Source organism: Camelus dromedarius, chromosome 9 (genome assembly GCF_036321535.1).
Source record: "Camelus dromedarius isolate mCamDro1 chromosome 9, mCamDro1.pat, whole genome shotgun sequence".
Lineage (NCBI taxonomy): Eukaryota > Metazoa > Chordata > Mammalia > Artiodactyla > Camelidae > Camelus > Camelus dromedarius.
Window position 1 is genome coordinate 23,712,468 of NC_087444.1, and position 19,410 is coordinate 23,731,877.

At 45.6% G+C, this 19,410-nt stretch overlaps 1 protein-coding gene across 7 annotated transcripts in view; it reads right to left on the bottom strand.

The window, feature by feature from the left end:
• Window positions 1–484: 484 nt before the first annotated feature.
• The window catches only part of LOC105089486 (neuroblastoma breakpoint family member 4), a 30,248-nt gene continuing 11,322 nt past the window's right edge, over window positions 485–19,410 (bottom strand). For 4 of the 7 annotated variants that reach the window (XR_010382261.1, XR_010382258.1, XR_010382260.1 and 1 more), the window contains 10 exons: window positions 18,895–19,024; window positions 18,005–18,219; window positions 16,889–16,940; window positions 15,810–16,024; window positions 14,754–14,805; window positions 13,756–13,970; window positions 12,990–13,036; window positions 11,803–11,843; window positions 11,257–11,308; window positions 10,411–10,494 (listed from right to left, as the gene is read on the bottom strand). Coding sequence is in view for 3 of the 7 variants with exons in the window: in XM_064488905.1 (XP_064344975.1) it covers window positions 11,282–11,308; window positions 12,990–13,036; window positions 13,756–13,970; window positions 14,754–14,805; window positions 15,810–16,024; window positions 16,889–16,940; window positions 18,005–18,219; window positions 18,895–19,024 (953 nt within the window). In the remaining 4 variants the exon portion in view is untranslated. Of the gene's footprint in view, window positions 1,876–3,486; window positions 3,693–5,667; window positions 5,896–8,158; window positions 8,350–9,221; window positions 9,274–10,318; window positions 10,495–11,256; window positions 11,309–11,802; window positions 11,844–12,989; window positions 13,037–13,755; window positions 13,971–14,753; window positions 14,806–15,809; window positions 16,025–16,888; window positions 16,941–18,004; window positions 18,220–18,894; window positions 19,025–19,410 lie in introns of those variants that run through there. The other 3 variants (XM_064488908.1, XM_064488906.1, XM_064488905.1) reach the window with 3 other exon arrangements.

Here is a 19,410-nt window from a genome sequence, read left to right on the forward strand (position 1 = left end):
GACTTGGTTGAAATAATCCTAGAATATTATAAGAAGTGGCAGGTAAACACAGAAGGGAAGAGAAAACTAGAATAATGTCCTTGATGGTCACACTGGTAAAAAGTTGAAGTTGAGAGATATCATTCAAAATTTCTACTTCAAGTGAAAAATGGGTGCCAACATACTAACGGACTAAGATGACAAATATTTTACAGCAGTGCTAAACACTAGCTATGTAGTCTTTCCTACATACTAGACAAAAAACACACACACATACATGCACACACAAAATAACAGAGAGAAAACAAACATTGAATGCAATCTGCTACAAATGGTACATATAGCTTAAAAGACGTGGGAGAGTTTAAGATATGAAAATAAAGAGGAGAAACAGGAATGTTTCTATTAATTTATATCCATACCTACTAAATCAGTCAGGAGAATCATAGATTATAACACTGAATTAAAAAATACACAACTTCACAGTAAAACTCCAAAAAGCTTTTAATGAAATGGAAAAGGATAGGGATTGTCTTTTCCACAGCACAATGTCAGCAACACAAATAAACTGACGGATTTGGAAAAGTTCCGCTGTACAAACACAAATATGGTAATTAACACACATCAGGGATCAAACAGGGATGGTAAAAGAATGGTTTTTTTTGTTGTTTCTTAGAGAATGAGAATCACAGAATAAGATATTTATATACTCTCGAAGAGCTACTCGTCAAATGACTGATTCTAGACAAAAAAAGTGTGTTCCAATGAACAGATCTCACTGGCTCCTCCCTCTATAGCCAAATTTTCAATGCTAAGATGACAAGAGTGGTGACAGGCAAAGTGGACATTCTTCATCTCCAGAGGGGCTGTGCTCGAAGCACACAGCATGCACTATGTGGTGTCCTTGGCAGAAGCGTTGGCCTGAGTTTAATCATGAGGAAGGGGTCAGACGACTGCAGAGTGTAGACTTCTGAGCCAGACAACTGACCTGTCATCTGCAAACAAGTCACTGTCACCACCATTAAAGACAAACACAGTAAGGTGAGGAGAGGTTTTGGGCTCAAAAGGACTGAAGAAATATAGTAGCACAATCTCTTTAGTTCTTTGGAACCCAAAATAGCTCTTCTCCTTTCTGTCATCCCATTTGTGGAGGCATTGGCAGTTTGAAAACCACAGGCCAGTTGTCCTGTTCAGTGGTCTAGATTCTACAGTTCTCTAATGACTTCCTCGTGATGAAACTTGAGCGAAACCTTTTCAGCACGGACACTGCATGTTCAAAGCCGCCTGCACTGAGCACAGCCCATCTGGTGGCAGAGAATGTCCAGGCTGACATGTTGCCTTCTTCCACCTGCTCCAGATGCCAGTGTGAACAGGATGGCAGTTCAGAGGAGTGAGCATTAACGTGTCTCAAAGCTGTGTATCCATCTAAGCGCTGGTCTCCTTTTCAATGGGTCACGTTTGGAGACTGATACCTGGGAGTTCTCCCATCAAATCAGTGTTTTGCAATAAAATCATGGGATGTGGCTGGTGGCTGCGATATTGATTTTCAGGAAAGGATCCCTGCAGTGTTCTGTGTGGACATTAACTGGATTTCATGCTGTGGAGTTTTTACATCCAGTGGGAAAACTAAATTTGATGATGCGGTTTCTTCCAAATTGGAATATCTTTTCAGAGTACCTAAAATACTGGGTAGCTGTGAAAGAGAGACAGAGGAGAGATAGAGAGACACATGAGAGATACATAGAGGGACAGAGAGAGACACAGAAGGATCAAGTGCGGGTCTCTGTTGGGTTCTGCTGATGGCTCAGCCTGGAGGGATGACCGCATGGTTAGAAGAGTCAGGAGCAGCCCAGGATCGTCTCGATAGGAGGAGCTGAAGGTCGAGCCCGAGGCTGGCTGAAGGGAAAAGTGAGATCCACAAGTTAGAAGAAATACCTCCTGAAACAAACGTGCAGACTGTGGTGCAGAATCTAGGGTCCCCTGTCCTCGCCCCACCAGTGTTAGGGGATACGCCAGCTCACAGCTGCTGCAGAGTCTTAGCCAGATTGCCACCGCTGGCTCCTCAGCAACCAACTGACTTTCGATTGCCCTTGACCTGGACCGAAGTGCTGCCTTTCTCACATGTCCCAGGGAGGGATGGGCTGAGCATCCCTCATATACATTCAGAAACAGACTGCTGTCTGGAGCAAGGATCCTTGGGACACTCCTATACTGCTTTCTGGTATTCCACCAAATCCATAGTCCTTCCAATCCCTAGATGCTTATCAGCAGAGCTTTTAAAAATACTAATGCCCAAACCTCACCTCAGAACGTTAGAATCACAATATCAAGGGTTTGGGTCAAGTCATTCATGTTGGAGAGATCCAAGCTCACCCAGTGTTTATTCACGATAGCAAGATTTAGAGCCACCCACCAGACCTACAGTGCTTCACACCTTTCTTTTTCCGTCGCTTCATTACTTCCACCATGAACTCCTGTCCCACTGGCCATGAAGATTTTCTCACCTTCCTTCTCACAGTCTAGAGGAAATCACTTGCCTTCTCAAACGGCCTTGCCTGAGGCAATGAACTTCTTGTATCCAGTATACCTGAGTCTTCATAAATCTGCCCCAGGTTAATTCACTATGATGCTCTCCTAGATTCCTTGGCGTCAGATGCCAACTCAGTCCATGTTTTTATCTGGACTTTTACTGAACATGTAGTAAGAGTCATGTGAGTAAAAGGAAGAGAGGTCTGAACCCCTAGGCACGTCATGCTCTTTGTGTTCTGGAAACACATGGCCTGTGCCTCTGCTTTTGGCCAATGTCCCTTTAGGGTGCCACCTACTGTCCTCCACCTAATGCCAGCTCCAATGAGGCACTGGAAGCCCCATGGACATTAGCACAGAGCTGACCACCAGTGGCTGACGAGAAACCTGACTCCAGGCCAGTCCAGCACTCCCACCTATGACAGAGATTTATATTTGGTTTTTGTAACCAGGGTTCTCATTCCTCAATTGTACCAATTTTATTCACGTGGAGACGTCGAGGAGTAAAGGTTGTCCTAGCTGTGTTCTGCAAAACCCAACCCGTGTGCATGTGATTCATGACGACAGTGATTCTGGAAGAGGCAGTGGAGTTGAGGGAGGAAGGGCAGGGAAAGGAAGGCAATGAAACCAAGAGAGTGTGTGATTTCAGGCAAAGAACCCCGTGTTCAGGGCCCTAAATGATGCTCTTCCGATGAGGAGGACCTCGGGGCCGGGCTTCCCAGCAGCTACGAGTAGAGGTGAGAAGAAATACCAGGGCAGCAGCAGCAGGAACACAGCAGAGTTCACAGTACAATCAGAAAGTGGGGATGGAAGGGCCTGGCAGGGTGGCAGCTCCCAGGGAAAACCGAGGAAAGACCAGACGCAGGTAGGATCAACTCTTCAGTGAATGAACAAGGAAGAGGACAGAGAGTGGAGTCTGAGCTGTAATCTTAGATGAGGAGCAACAGGGAAGACGTGCATGGAAGGCCTAGATGTGATTACCTCTGTCCCCTACGCTTGAAGGCCAGGGAACCTGCATGCTATTCTCCACTTGCTGCGCAGCAGTTTTCTTCGCAGAATCTTCTGTTTCAGGACACTGGAGGCATTGCTGTTGCTAGAGACTTGACACTCATGTTGGCTGGCAGTTGAGCCCTCACCCTCCACCTTGGGGGGGTTCTTCATTCCAATGGAAGCATCCAAACCCAGCTCTGAAGATAAAACCACAGAAAACAGGATCCACTGTTATTCATGATCTTATAATGACTTACTTCTCTAGCCAAGAGGAACATCAAGTAAGCAAAGTGTCCAGGAACAAGAGAGGCCATCTCAACGTCCCTGCCAGGTGAAGCCAGTGGAGACACCTTGGTATTTTTCACTTTTGTTGATCGTCCCCAAACTATGTATTTCTGGTAAGATTGCCAAGAGGCAAACATCTTCACATTGCCAAAAGAATATTTGTTAAAGAAAAATAGAATTCATGGAAACAAAAATTTCCCAGGTAGAAAGACAAAGGCAAGGAAATCAGGGCACTCAAAGGTTGTACTACTGGAAGGGAAGGGATTGTAGAAAGTGAACAAATTCAATGTTGAAAGAAAACCTCAAGATACAAAGAACTGGGGAAGTCCCAAACTGGAAATTTTTTCATATGTGTATCAGTGTATGTTTCCCATATATATCTTCATACACTATATATAATGTTTAGACATACTCAAGCTAAATGAGGCATGGAAGATGTGATAAAAAAAAAATACAACAACTCTCACAATTGTGTGTGTGTATAATGGAAGAAACGGATAATGGCGCTGAGATGTTGAATGGATCATTGTAACAGCCTCTGATGAGTTGAATTTGAGAAAGGAAAAAGGAACATATAAGAGGAATAAGAGAGGTAAGGTGGGAACATGAACTATTAGATCTGGGGCATTATGAGAATAAAGGGCATTAAGACTAGGCATTGCAGCAAAATCCGTTGTGATGCCTGGATTCATACTCGGGCCTCTGGAGAAAGTGAGCAGGAGAGAGAGTGACTGAGCCAGTGGGGCTGAGTCCCGGCCAGGAATGTGGGAAGCCAAGGTCAAGAAAAAGAGAGACTAGAGGGAAGGGGACACAATGAAATACCACAAGGGCTAATGGCACGTGTCATGGCCACACATCCCTAACACGCCCTGAGCCCTTCCCATGAGATCTCTGTAAGGTGGTCAGTGGTGCTCCTTCTTCTCTCACCTTCCCTCTACTCATTTCTCAGATGAGGCAATCGCCTGACAGATGAGCACCAGGCGGGCCCAGTCTCCAGTGGAGATACTGAGAGCAGTAGAGGGGAAAGATGAATACGTCTGAGATGACGTGTACGTGAGGTTTGAAAGCTCATTTACGAACATCAGAGAAGAGTGGGATCATGGTAAGAAAACTGAGGACATGGCCGTGGAGATGAGTGAAGACGACAAATTAAAGGAGTATCAGAAAAGAAACTGAGTGGCTCACCTTATCTGTGAAGGTGGTTCTTTCTTTCAAATAAAGGGCTAAAAACAGAAAAACACCGCCATGTGAAACAGTCAACAGGAGACTGAAGTGTGCGGTGAGTTTTTACGTTGCTACTTGACGTTAGTAATGCACTGTTACTGAAAACACCTGACAGGGGAAAACTGGCTTGAGGATGCATGATGAGAAGAGAACACTGGCAAACGTGCCTTTCTGAGAAAGCGAGGGAAGACGGGGTCTAGAGAAAGTGTTGACCATCCAAAGTCCTGCATTTCAGCTGAGACACTGCGTGTGCACGCGTCGTGTAAGTGTTGAATCTCCAGCAAGATACACGGGTAGACATCACACAGTCACAGGTGGGCTGACGCAGGTTTTATCGAACCAGGGACTCTGGGAACTAGGTTTCTGAACACTCCCAACAACCCTGGAAGGGAGATTTAACTTTCGGGCGGTCAGATAAGGGAAATGAGAAGTGAATACCTCAGAAGATAAATAAGTTGCTTCAGTTAAAGAACCAGGCGTTTGCAAACCCAGGACCTGGGGCAGAGCTGGCCCTAAATCTGAGGCTCCTGCTCACTTCCCTCTGTTAGAGCGTTGGGGATTTCGAGTGGGCCTGAAAGGAGCATGGCAGAGGCCCCACTGTCTCCTCCACCCCCAGCCCTGGAACGACCAGCTCTTGGACTACAGCTTCCTTTTCTTTCTTACCTTGGAGGGGCAGCCATTGGTCTCCAAACTCAGTGTTGGCTGTGAAGCCCCACACGGTGGAGGAAAGGCCACGCCTGGCGTTGCCGTCACCACAGTCAAACCGCTGGTCCCGCTGCAGCTGCAGGTGATGGATCACCTGGGAGCTTGTCTGCAGTTGTGCTTGTGAAGCTTGCATCTCTGACCCTTGGAAATTCAAAGGCCCTTGGGGACGGTCCTCCCAGGAGTCACCTGAAAGGAGAGAACAGTTCAGTAGGACCAATGCAACTTTCCCTTTGTCAGCCCCTCCCACGACACCCATTTCTGCCGTCGCTGCCTATCACGGAAACGACCCAATCAACCAGACAACAGAGGCACACGTCATGGACATGAAGGAGATGTCATTTTCACGGCTGTGCCTGGGGACGCTGAGATGGCAGGTGCCAGGCGGCAACATCGCTGAGATCAAAAATCACCCACTTGGGTCCAGAGGGTACTGGAAGGCAGATGAGGTCATGACTATGATTCTGTTATTAGCAACCTTTCCTTGTAGCCTGGAGACAAGGTTCTGGACAGGCCTCAGGGAAGGGAGGACAAAGAATTGTTGATGTCTAAGTAGAATAAAGAAGTAACAAGAGAAGTAGGGCCTAAAGGCTTCAAATTCCACTAGAAAAGGGACTTGGGAGACTATAGCACATGGACCAAGTTATGAGAACTCTTCCCACTTCTGGAGCCTTTTCAACTCCCTTCCCCGTGTGTTTTTACTGGCCCCTCCAGCCACCACACAGGGATACGTCCTATGGCTACGTGTGTCCTGGGTGGGCTGGTGGATATTAGCACCTGTAGGTAGGGTAGCTGAGGTCTGAGTCCCTTACTGGAAGCTTAGTGTCCACAAGTGCTACAGAATCAGGATGTGTGGTTCTTCTGGGAGATGATACAATGCACATTCCTTATTTTACACACCCCTGTACGGGCACCAGGCACTGCTGCTGATCAAACATGTTTACATTCACTGTGAAATGAATCCGTATTCTCAGAAAGTGGGCTAACCAAAGAGCTCAAGTAGCTCATCCAGTCCAGGTCAGGCTCAGGTGGGCTCATGGCCCACGGGGCCTGCTCCCCATTGCTGTGGGGCTCCCCTCTCAGGTCCGCCCTCAAGACCCTCCTGCTGAACAAGGTTTGTTTAAGTGTTTCTTAAACGTGCCTCTCCTGTGTCTGTTACCACGTCGTCTTCCAGAGGGCGTACTCTGTCTGAGTCTCATGGGTGATTGATCCAACCACCTTCTAACTGCTTCATCTGATTCTGTCTCTCCACACTATCAGCAATCTCACCAGTCTTACTCAGCCTGTGGAAACTTGTACTCCCCACTCTCCCTACATGAACTCAAATCCTCACCTTGCCTTGACTGTCCTGCTACCTTCCGGCCCCTCTTTCTTCTGGAACATCACTTCCCACAGCCCCCTTGTCCAACTCCTCCCTGGATGCGGGCTGCCCCTCCTGACCCCAGCCCTGCACCAGGACCCTGTAGAGCTTCCTGGGCTTTTCCTAGAATCACTACTCTCAGCCTCGTGTGCCCTTCCCACTTCCTCCAGGCAGTTTATTCATCATTAATCACTGGATTTCAGGATACTTCACAAGGTTTATTGATAATTCACATTGGTCTGAAGGGTAACATCTCTGAAATTAAAAACTTTATTATGTGAAACAATTTCAAACCCAGTAAACCCACACTCAAATGCTATTTTGAATCACATTCTAGCATTATTTTAAAATATCACTGCTTCATTTCCTCATTTAGTTTTCTCTCCCTTTTCCCAACAAATGGGTTTTATTGAACTATGCTTTGAAAATTCTTTGTATTTGCATGGGAAAAGGCAAAATATTTCATCAAACATCACAAGGAATTCCCAACAGGATTCGTTTGGAAAGTAGACAAAAGCCTCCAATAGAATCTGAAGTTGTCCTTAAAGATCAAGTGCTTGCGCTGTGCCCACAGCACTTCTCCCCGGTCAGGGCGGATGGGGCGAAAGAGCAGATCTCCTGTGGCCTCACTGCCAGAATCACAGCTGTACACACTGTTCACTGGCCATGATCACAACCCACAAATAGGACGGATCCGAGGATGACTGATGTGTCCCATTCATTCACCTCAGCCCATCCATGTGTGGGATTTTGGCCTCTCCTGCCCATTCTGAATGATGGCCTGGCAGGGCTGGGCCACATCCCACGCATCTCACTTCCCCTCTCCAGCGTGACTTGATACCAACAGCCTACAATGGTCCAGGTGGTCCAGGTGACAGAAGGCATCCTGGGACGAGGAGAAAGGAAAGTTCTCTTACCCACATGATGCCTTTTGCAAATTAAATCCAACAGCCTGATTCAAATCAACACAAGTCTCAGGGCCTGTTTTCAGAACTGACTCTCGTAGTCTATATATGTCATGGGCTACAAAGACTATAGAGGATACCTGGGGACCCACTAGGAGCTGTCTGGCCTGTCCGGGGGAGTACTCACCATCTACAGCAAGCGCTGAGAAGACTCCCTGTTGGTCCCATGGGAATGAGGCACCTCTGTAAGGCCTACAGGAGTCTGACAGGTCATGGCCAACTGAACTAGTCAAATAACATTCATCCAGTGAGTCCTGTGGGTCTTCATTCTCTTCTCCCACCGGCTGCTCACTACGGAGCCTTGTGGAGTCAGGCGGACTGATGATTAAACAAAACGGATGAATGAACACAGGGTCCTAGCTGGGTTTGATGGGAGGGTTAAGGGACTGGTGGCAGAAAACAAATGGAAATTCTCCACAAAGGGAGATATAACAATCCTCCTCCATCTGGGGCCAGAGTGTGCTTACAGTGGGAATAGGAGAGACAGCAGGAGGTGGTCCCAGCACTGACCAGAAAATGAGCTCAGGACGAAGGAGACAGAACTACCCCAGTCCACAACAGTGAGGACACACACACTCAGAAACTGCAAAGGAGGCTTGAAGTCTTGCATGAAGTTGGTTGAAATTTACATACAACAGCTGAGTGAACAAGACTCTGGCAGCATAATCCTGTGTCTCCAGTGCCATTTGTCCACTACTGAGATGTGACATGAGTGTCCTTTTTCTAGGTACATTTCTTGTTATGAAATACTTGTCAGTGTGGTAAAACAGAGAAGCACAGGCTGATATGCATCTTATGCTGCTTTGAATGAAAAGAGAGATAAGGGGAGTCCAAGAAATCCTGGAACTAATAAGCACCCCTGCAGCAACTGCAAGCAGTTACTCTCTTTGAGGGAGATTATCAAAGGGGCTTATAAAAGTACCACCGTCAAAATAGACAGCATTCTTCAGGGACACACTGTGGTTGTCTGAATGGAAGAATGAGGTATCTGCAGCAGTTTCTCATTTCTCTGGATCTGACCTCACCACGTGTCAACATTAAATTAAGAGCCATGATTCGTTATTATGCTATAGACCAGAAATGGACACAACATTGTCAACTGACTAGACTCTGATATCTATCAATCAATCAATCAATCAATAATTAATTAGCATAAAGAAAACAAAAGACCCATGATTCTTCAGAATTACCTGGAACGTATGCAGTCTTGTTCTTTCTCTTCCTCAACAACAGTATGATTGTCTATGGATCAATTGAGACAGGGCAAGAAACATTAAGCAGATCCCACTATACATGTTAATACTTAGGTATCCAATACTATCGCAGGGAAACAACTATCACCAGAGGCACAGGAGAATAATGGAAGAAGAATATCCCAGGAGGCCTCAGGTGGCATCTCGTGGAGCTGCCTGGGTTTGCTTTCCTGATCACTGGGCGGTCTCTCCTCGGTCAGGTCGATCCTCACCATAGTCACGTTTTCCAAGTCTGAGTCAAAAGTGAAATGTATCTTTTCCCCACAGATTCTGAGGAATAGCCCATCTGCATTCTAAAAAGAATACCGGAATATTCAGCCTTCCCTCACTGTATGCTGGGTGGTTTACCAGAATTTATACACTGAAAACAGACTATTGGTTGGAATCTACAAACCCTAGCATGAAAATGAACTTTGCGCTAAAGAGACACATCAACCATCCATGAAGTGGGGAAAAGCTGGGTTCAGCCGCACTCCGTGGAAACATACATGCAAGGTGATGGTAGAGCTGTCTGTGTCCTGCTGTTCAGGTTGCTGCTCCACTAAGACAGTCAAGTTAGAGGAGACAGACACTGGGGATGACAGCAGTGACCCCAGGGAAACAACAAATCCAGAGATGTAGTTAAGGCTGTCAACATCTTTTGAAAGGCATAGAAATTCAAGGGTATTTTAGGGTATGAACATGAGAAGATTATAAGTAAGAAGAGACATTTGATGGGAATCAGGAAAAAGGGCACCTCTGTACAAAGGCACAGAGGTGAGTGACATTGACACACTTGTCTTGGGTGCAGTGATCTACGTTGGGGCCCAAAGCGTACGGTTGCCCTGGGGTGAGAAGGAGAGCACAGCTCCCTGACCCACATGATGTCTGTGCTTAGAACTCAATTCTGGGACCTAAACCTTCTCAATATGTCTCTATAGGCTCTGCTCCCCGGGATGCCATAGCGCAGCACCGCCAGAGGTGTGAAGTACAAAAGACACAAAGTCCACCTGGCAGTCCAGTTGGAGGTTTATCACACTGATAAAAGTACTCACTGGTGACATCCCGAGCATAAGAGAGTTCCAATCCCTCAAATGAGTAGATGGCGGCGCTCCTATAAGGCCAGAAGGAGTCTGACAGGTCCGGAAGAGCAGAGTAAGTCAAATAGGATTCCTCCACTGAGTGCCGTGGGATGTCACACTCTACCATCTGCGACGGTTCCTTGCTGAGCCTGGCGGGTAGGAGACCAAAGATTAACATAGTAGCAGTCAGAAATCTAGAGTCCTATCTAGTTTCGATGGGATGTTTAAAGGAGTGGTGAAGGAAGCCAAAGGGTGACCCAAGAAGCAGGATAAAATATCTTTTTTGGTGGGACAGTGTGTGGTTTTGTAGAGGAGCAGGAGACAGAATTGAGAGTGGGTGCTCAGCGCTCTGGCCAAATGACAAGCTGAATAAGAAAGAGACTGATTCTCTCTATACCGTAAAATCACGAGCTATAATATACAGGCACGTAACATTGGTTTTCACCCTTTCATTTAAATTGCACTGAGTGCCATGTGGAGAGAGAAAGTGTATACAGCTTTGGGGGCACCCTAGTGTCCCAGAAATCTCATGCTACCAAGGCCTCTTTGTAAGATTACTGTGGCATGATATAATTATATTACTGTCCATTTACACTCTTGCTATCAAACACACGCCAACATGCGAACACAAAACACGCAGAAAGCAGATTTGCATCTCACTCTGTAAATGACACAGAAGAGAAAAAATGAGTGCACGAAATCACAGTATCAAAACGAAAACCAACTTGAGAAGTTAATTAGAAAAGGAAACCATATAAGTAGCACAATGAAAGCAGAAAAGATTACAAAAAAGGTAATTCCTGGTTGGCAAAGTGGATCATACAGTTGTATTCAGCACTTCCTGCTGTGTCCTGGATTAGGGAACTGCAGAGGTCACATTTCATCAACAGTGTACAAATATTCAAAATTACCTGTGGACAATTGGCTGTGCTCCTTTCACATCATCTTGATTATTTTGGTTTTCTGTCAATGAAGTAACAGGACAGTTACATTGGGCAAAACTCATTTACCTGTGAGCAATACCATGCAAAAATTAGCACAGCAACATGCATGTATGCAATGTGATAACAGGGTAGTGTGGGAGAAATATTCCAGGAGGCCCTAGATAGAACCTCGTAAGAAGGCACTTGGTTTGCTTCTTGAGCCCCTGGACACGTCTCCTTAATATGGCAGGATGTCCCCACACTATGTCCTGAGTCTAGGCAAACAGTAACTGCATCCTTTTACCCACACATCCTGAGGGAGTGCCTAGCTACTTCTCAGAAGCTTGCTGTAATATTCAGAATTCTTCCATCTGAAATGCTGTCTGTTATTGGGGTAGATGCATTCTCCATTGACATTACACTGATGAGCAGAATCTAAACACAAGTCAACATGGTCTTCAGTGCCACCAAGAAAGAGTGCCCATTCAGAAGGTTGGCCGTTCCAGGACCCTGCCTTGCTTCAGAGAAACATACCAAAGATGACAGTGGTGCTCATGTTCTGGTTTCAGAAGCCTCTGGATAAGATAAGACAAATGGAAGGAGATACTTTTGGGTTGACAGAAACAACCAAAGAAGTGACAACTCTAAAGATACAAACTAGACTGCCAACACCCTAGGACAGGTATAGAAACTCAAGGACACTGCTTAGGAACCAAAATTAGAGCATGAAATGCAAGATAAGAGATTCATTCAAAATTAGGAGACCAGAAACTCACTTCCTATGACACAACTGGAGAGCTCTATGTGAGTCTGGTACGACCACCTTGGGTCTAGTGATTGGCCACTGAGACAAACATGACTATGAATTGAGCAAAGTTCACTAACTCAGGGAATGTGTTATTTTCGAGGCAATTGTATGGAACAGAATCGAGAGCCCAGAAATACACCCACAGAATTACAGTCACTTCATCTTCAACAAAGGAGGCAAGAAGATGTGATGGAGAAAAGACAGTGTCTTCAGCAAGCGGGGATTGGAAAACTGGACAGGCACACATATAGAAAGGAGGTGAGGACACTCCATCACACTAGAAAAGCAATAAAATCAAAATGGCTTAAACACTTAAATATAAGACAAGACACTATAAACCTCTGAGAAGAAAACATAGGCAAAATATTCTTTGACATAAATCTGAGCGATGTTCTCCTGGGGCAGTCTACACAGGCAATAGAAATAAAAGCAAAAATTAACAAATGGGATGTAATTCAACCTATAAGCTTTTGCACAGCAAAGGGAACCATAAGCTAAACAAAACAATAACCTAAAAAATGGGAGAAAATATTTGCAAATGATGCAACTGACAAAGGTTTACTTGCCAGACTATACAAACAGCACATACAGCTTAAAAACAACAACACCAAAAACCCAAAAAATCATATGCAAAAATCGGCAGAGGACCTAAAAAGGAATTCTTCAAGGAAGACATACAAATGGCCAAGAGGTACATGAAAAAATGCTGAATACCGCTAATAATCAGACAAATGCAGTTAGGTATCACCTCATATCAGTCAGAATGGCCTTTATTAAAAAGTTCACAAACCTTAAATGCTGGAAAGGGTGTGCAGGAAAGGGAACCCTCCTACACTATTGGTGGGCATGTAGTTTGGTGCAGCCATTACAGAAAACAGTATGGAGATTCCTCAAAAACTAAAAACACACTTACCATATGATCCGGCAATCCCACTCCTGGGCATACATCCAGAGCGAAGTCTAATGTGAAAAGACACACGCACCCCAATGTTAATAGCAGCACTGTATACAATCGCCAAGACATGGAAACAACCTAAACGACCACCCACAGATTCCTGGATAAAGAATCTGTGGCACAGTTATACAATGGAATACTACTCAGCCATACAAAAGAATAAAATAGGGCCATTTGCAGCAACATGAATGAATTTGGAGATGGTCATTCTAAGTGAAGTAAGCCAGGAGGAGAGAGAAAAGGACCACATGATATCACTCATGTGCGGAATATAAACAAGAAATGAGAAGACACTAATGAAGTTATCTACCAAACAGAAATAGACTCACAGACATACAAAACAAACTTATGGTTACTGCAGAGACAGGGGGTGAGAAGGGATAAACTGGGAGTTCAAGTTGTGCAAATATTAACTATTATGTATAAAAGAGATTAAACAAATTTCCTCAGTATAGCACAGGGAACTCTATTCAATATCTTATAGTAACCTACAATGGAAAAGGATATAAAAATGAATATATGTATGTACATGTATGACTGAAATATTATGCTGTAACCCAGAAATTGACATGTTGTCAACTGAATATCCTACAAATAAACAAATGAATAAATGAAGGCAATTGTAGGGCCTGGTTCAACACAAAATGTAAGCTTATAGTGTATACATGTCAACAAATTCTCAGAGACTAGACAAATTGTGTGGAGTAAAGATAATGCAGACTACCTGGGAGGTCACTTGGAATTTCATCCTCTTTAACATGGGAGACACCACCGGCTCCCTCCAGAGCAGACATCAGTTTCTCTTCATGAAACGCAAATTTTCCATCACTGTGAGTCTCATAGACGTCAGAACCTTCCTGATGAAGGGAAGGAACCAAAACACCTTCATCCTGGGATTTGTGGAGCACTTCATCCTTTTCAAACTCCTGTAGGTCCGTGCTGTGCCAGGTGGGAAAGGAATGACAGAATACTTAACTAAGAGGGTTAGACACCTAATCAGATCACCTGCTATTGAAGGAAAGCATAGGTAGTGGTCAAAGAAAGCCAGAGGGAAGGCCCCTTAAAGAGGGAAATGACTCTCCTATATGTGAGGCAGAGTGTGGCCGCCATGGCGTGGGAGAGGGAGAGACCAAGAGGCACCCCGAGCCCTGGCCACACAACCAGCTGTTGAAGGAGGAAGTGGACTCTCCCTGTGTGCTACAAGGCATGACTCCCAGAACACACGGAGGACTAAAATAATGGATCCACTTTGCACATATTGTGTTGAACTGTATATGCAGTGCTCAAGTGAATACATCTTTTGAGAAAATACAGAATATAAATCAGCATTCAAGCAAAACTTCCTTACATTTTTATGGAATATGAATTTATTTTCTTCTCTTGCACTAAAATACTTATCCAGAAGCTGACACCAAACAGGTGGAAAACAGATGTGCATCTCACCCTACTTTTATCGACAGAGAAGACAGCAGCTGAGTACAGGGACCCCCAAATTTGGCTAGTTCATCTAGGTCAAATCACTGTACATGACTAAATTAGACAGAGTCACAAACTCAAACACACACATCTAACACAACGGAAAGAAACAACATTTTTTAAGTGCATATGGGGCTGGTGAGTGAATGGGTCATAAACGTACTATCAGCACATTCTCTTTTCCCTGCATCTGAGGTCTTCTGGTGTCAACATTGACATTAACAGCCCAGAAATCTTCAGAATTACCTGGGGGTCGTTGGCTCTTGTCCAGCTGCTTCGTCACGGTCATTCTCATTGTCTGGGAAGAAATTCAGAGACAGCAGGTCACGATGAACTAATCACACCTCACACATGCCAACACACTGCACGCAGGTAGCACAAGGACATTAATATTCTCAGGGCAACAACAGAATATTTTAGGAAAGGTATTTCAGGACACTTAAGTCTTAGGAGATTTACACGGGACTGCTGCCAAATGCGTGGGGGAAATCCTCTGGCTGACCTGGGTGAGCTTTTTCCCAATATCCCATCTTCTGAGACTGTAGATTTCATAGAATATTTTCCTTCAAGTTCCTAGAAATCAGCTCAGGTGCTTTCTAGAAGACTTTCTACACTATTGCTTCATCCCATCACACAATGCGGTTGCTGATGCTATGGAGGAATTTGTGCTTGAGACCAGGTGAATTCTGCAAACCTTCAAATCCATGAGAAAATCTGGTGCTACACAGAAACCATGGGCATTCAAGGCTGGAGAGACTGCCAGAGCCCAGTCTTACTTCATGGAAACATCCAAGCAAGGTACAGGAACACTTGGTTCTTTCCTGATTTTCAAGCAGCTAGTTAACTAAGAGAAGCCAACATCAGGAAGATGAAGACTTGCACTGACATCAGTGAGACCAGAGACACCACATGACCTAACATATAGGCGAGGCTACCACTCTGTTTGCTCGGGCAAAGAAAGGCCAGGGACACTGTCCAAAAGGAACAATTAGATCACTGTAGGTTGGAAGACACACTTCACACAAACGATGTCTGACAGACACTTTGTGTGGATGTTCCGCAAAAGTGCGGGCATGTTTGTCACCCCTGACTTGGGTCCCATGGCCTGACTTTGGGTCCAGGGTTTCAGATGCAAGAACTGGGCCTAGAAAAGGATCAAGGCTTCCTGGCTCACATGATGTCTGTCTTTCATAATCCATCCTGTTCTCTGGGTTAAGCCAATATGTGCCACTAGTGTCTACTTCCATAGAAAACTTTCTTCAGTGCAGACAGTGTGTGGGGGAACAAAACTAGAAAGGCTACCTGGGAGGTCAGTTGGAATTTCACCCTCTGGAACATCGGAGCAATCACCAGCAACATCCGGAGCACGGCCGACTTTCTCTTCACCGAGTGCAACTTTGCCTTCACTGTCTAGCTGGTTGCAGACAGATCCTTCTTGGAGAACTGAAGGATTCAAAACACATTCATCCTGGCAGTCCTGGAGCACTTCATCCTTCTCCAACTCCTGCAGCTCAATGCTGTTCCAGGTGGGAAAGTGATGACAGAAAATTCAACTATGTACCTCGGACACCATGTTGTCATAACTGATTTTGATTGAGGGCATAGGAAGTAGTCATGAAAAGGAAAGTTGTCAGTCCTCAGAAAGAGGGAACTAACTATCCTTCTTGATGTCAAGCAGAGTGTGGCTGTCAGGGGGTGGTAGAGGGAGAGACCAGTAGTTGCTCGGTGCACTGGCCACACAACATGTCATGAGGAATGAGATTCAAACATCCCAGTGTGGTCCTATCAGGATCATGAAGCACAAGTGAACCTCCACACCAGGTGCTATTGCCATCTGCCTCTATCATATTCAGTTTTAGATAAGGTAGTCAAGTGATTCTAACTATTAAGGTATTGTAGAGCCTCAGAGATATCCCTTCTATTTAGGAACAGAAAGGCCTCTAAAGCCTTTCTCTTACTTGTGTCACATGACAACTAAAATTTTTTCTAGGCAGTTTTATTGGTGCTTTATTTTTTGAGTTCCTTCTTTACTGATTCCATTGCTACCTTCCTTACTAACAAGTACTGAAGAACTGTGTAAAAATAGTCATTTATCTCATCTTAGTGTTCATTTAGGAGAGTATCCATAGTCTCTGTGTGTGCAGGAAACCCTAAAGGTGGTACATTCTCTTGGGCCATAGCTACAAGTGCCACAGAGACAACAGACAACCAAGTGAAAGGGCCACTTCCATGTTGGTTGATTGAAGTCAATCAATGCAATCTGCAGGTTTGCATTTCTCACATCTGCTACCTGACACTGTCTTGCCCTCACGTGTTCATCTTTCTTCTACCCTCTCCGTAGCTCACCTACCCATTACCGGTTCTGAAGACTTCATAGTTACCTGGGGGTGAGTGTTTCTTCATCCAGTTTATATTCCTCATCTTCATCAACTTCTGTGAACAAATTCAGAAATATCCAGTCAGCTTTTCCCCAATTCACAGACTGCAATCAGAATGGCTATATGGCCATGGGAACATAAATATTTTTGTATGAGTCACTGCCGTGCTCAAGGTCCAATGCAATGTCTTTAAATAATTGGCCTGGTCCAGATGTCTGATCCATCGTTCAGTGTGACACCAAACAGCTGGATGACAATCCTGTCCCCTCTGCCTGACATGGGGTCGACATTTAAATAGTCTTTTGTTCCCTATACCACTGTACAAGTGTCCACCTCCCATCTCAACCTCTACAACACGTTCATCTATCTGGCCAAAAAGTTCTCCCTAGACACAGGCTGTACACCCCTTCACGGCTCTCATATAGATACTCTGCTTTGTGAAAGAAGAGGAAGACGACCCTGTCCCACATGCCTCCATGTGCACGCATCATGGGACCTTCACATGCTCCCTGAGTGTTATCAGTGGAAATTCTCTCTGTGGAAATTGCGCACTGAAACAAATTTCCCAACACAAGTTCAGCAACATTCAGTGTCCGATCCAACCCTACACAGTGAAGGGCTTCTCTTTTTCTGAACTGATTCATGAATATTCCCACATTAATCACTGCAGCACCATCAACAGCCTGTTTGATCCATTGAACAGAAGAGGAAATAGACACTGAAATAGGGAAAATCAATCACTTGCTCACAGTCAGTAAAGACAACACTCAGGCTGGAGTCTGGGAACTTTGATGCATAGCGCAGGGCACTTTCCACTCCCACAAGCTACCCCCAGTCACATCCTCCTTCCCGGGCTTTAACCCTGGGGGGATGCTGTCTTGCCCCAAAGGCCACCATCCATCAGGGGGAAGCAGGTCGTTGAAACACTGTGACCTCTATCTTGTGCATTTCTCCTCTGTCCTCCCACTCAGCCAGTGCTGGTCCTGTCATGGTCCCCAAAATGAAACATGGAAACAGCACAGCTGGTAAACTCACCCCTAGTGGAGGTGAGGAGTCTCTTATGAGCCAGGAAGCTTTGCATGAGAGGCTCAGCGCTATCACAGCCTGTGGCCACGTTACCTGGGCTGAGCTTGCGGGCAAGGCGCTCTGCCAGCCTGCGTCCCTTGGTCAGCTGCTCTTGGAAGCCCTGTCCCTGGTTGTTGTCCAGGTCATCATGGGTGAGGATGTCCTTCAGTTGCTGAATGAGCAGGACAGAGTCTTCTCTCCTGTCCCGTAATTTCCTCCGTAACTCGGTCAGCTCTCGTGCCTGAGAGCGAATTAGGCTATCGTATTCCCTAAGAGAGATAGAAGAGACGGTGTTAAAATGCACAGTTGGATGAGACATGTTTGGAGATTTCAAAGGCAATTCTGTGAGAACATCCCCGAGGAGCCATCAGAGCAGAATTCTGGCACATATGGGGGGAACTTCCTGTGGAAAGAGGAGACAAATGGTATAACAAAGGCTTCCTCTGTATCAGAGATACTCCTCTAAGATTCCGTTACGTCCCAGTCATCTTCTTCTTCTTCTGGAAACAAACCCTAATGTCTTCCTAAGCCTGCATCATGAAGATGTCTGTTCAGTGTCTCACTGAGCCATGCCCATTTCCATGTAAAGATCCATGTAAAGATCCATGTAGGGTATATTGGGCAGTGAATGTCACAAAGTCATACATGGTGTGGACAGGTCCAGCTGGTGACGAGTGGGAAGAACAGGAGAATGAGAGAGTCAAGGAAGGATGACAAGGTGCAGTGATTCAGGAGGGGACTGTGATTCAGAGGTCAGCGAGGTACTGGTTGCACAACATGGTGAAGCTTCCAAAGGCCACTGACTTGTTCACTGGATTTCAATCTGGTGAATTTCATGTAACGTGATGAACATTTCTGCACTCCCCTGGCCCAAAGTCGCTCGTGGCCCCACTTCAGACAGGCCTACACTTCCCACCAGCCTCCCTGCACAGAGCCCTCCTTACCTGAACCTCTCATCAGCTAGCACTGGCTTCTCAGCCAGCTTCTCTGCCAGCTGCTCTGCCAACTTCACCACCCGGAACTGCAGCTTCTCCCCCAGCACGGATTCAATGATGTCCTTGCACTCTTCACACTCTGAGAAAACAGAGATGCTGCCTCAGGGGAAAGCTGCACCCCCTGCTGTGCTCACTGCCTTCCAGGGAGGAGGCAGGGTCCAGCCCAAGGTCAGAGGTAACCCTGCTACAAGGCTCTAGGCAGGGATTTCCACGTCTCATTCCTCAGCCTCCCGACTGCATGGCATTCGATTAGTCCCCATTTCACAGCTGAGGGAAGAGAAACTCCAAGGCACGGAAAGGAAGTAAAGAAGACGAAGTGGCATTAGGAAAGCTCAGAATTCACATTTCCTGAGACTGACCCTGCATCATGGGCCACTCTACCAAGACTTGCAACCTCGGAGGTGAAACACTGAGCACGGGCATGAAGTGGTGGTTTCCTGTGTGGTTGGGATGGACCCTAGGACT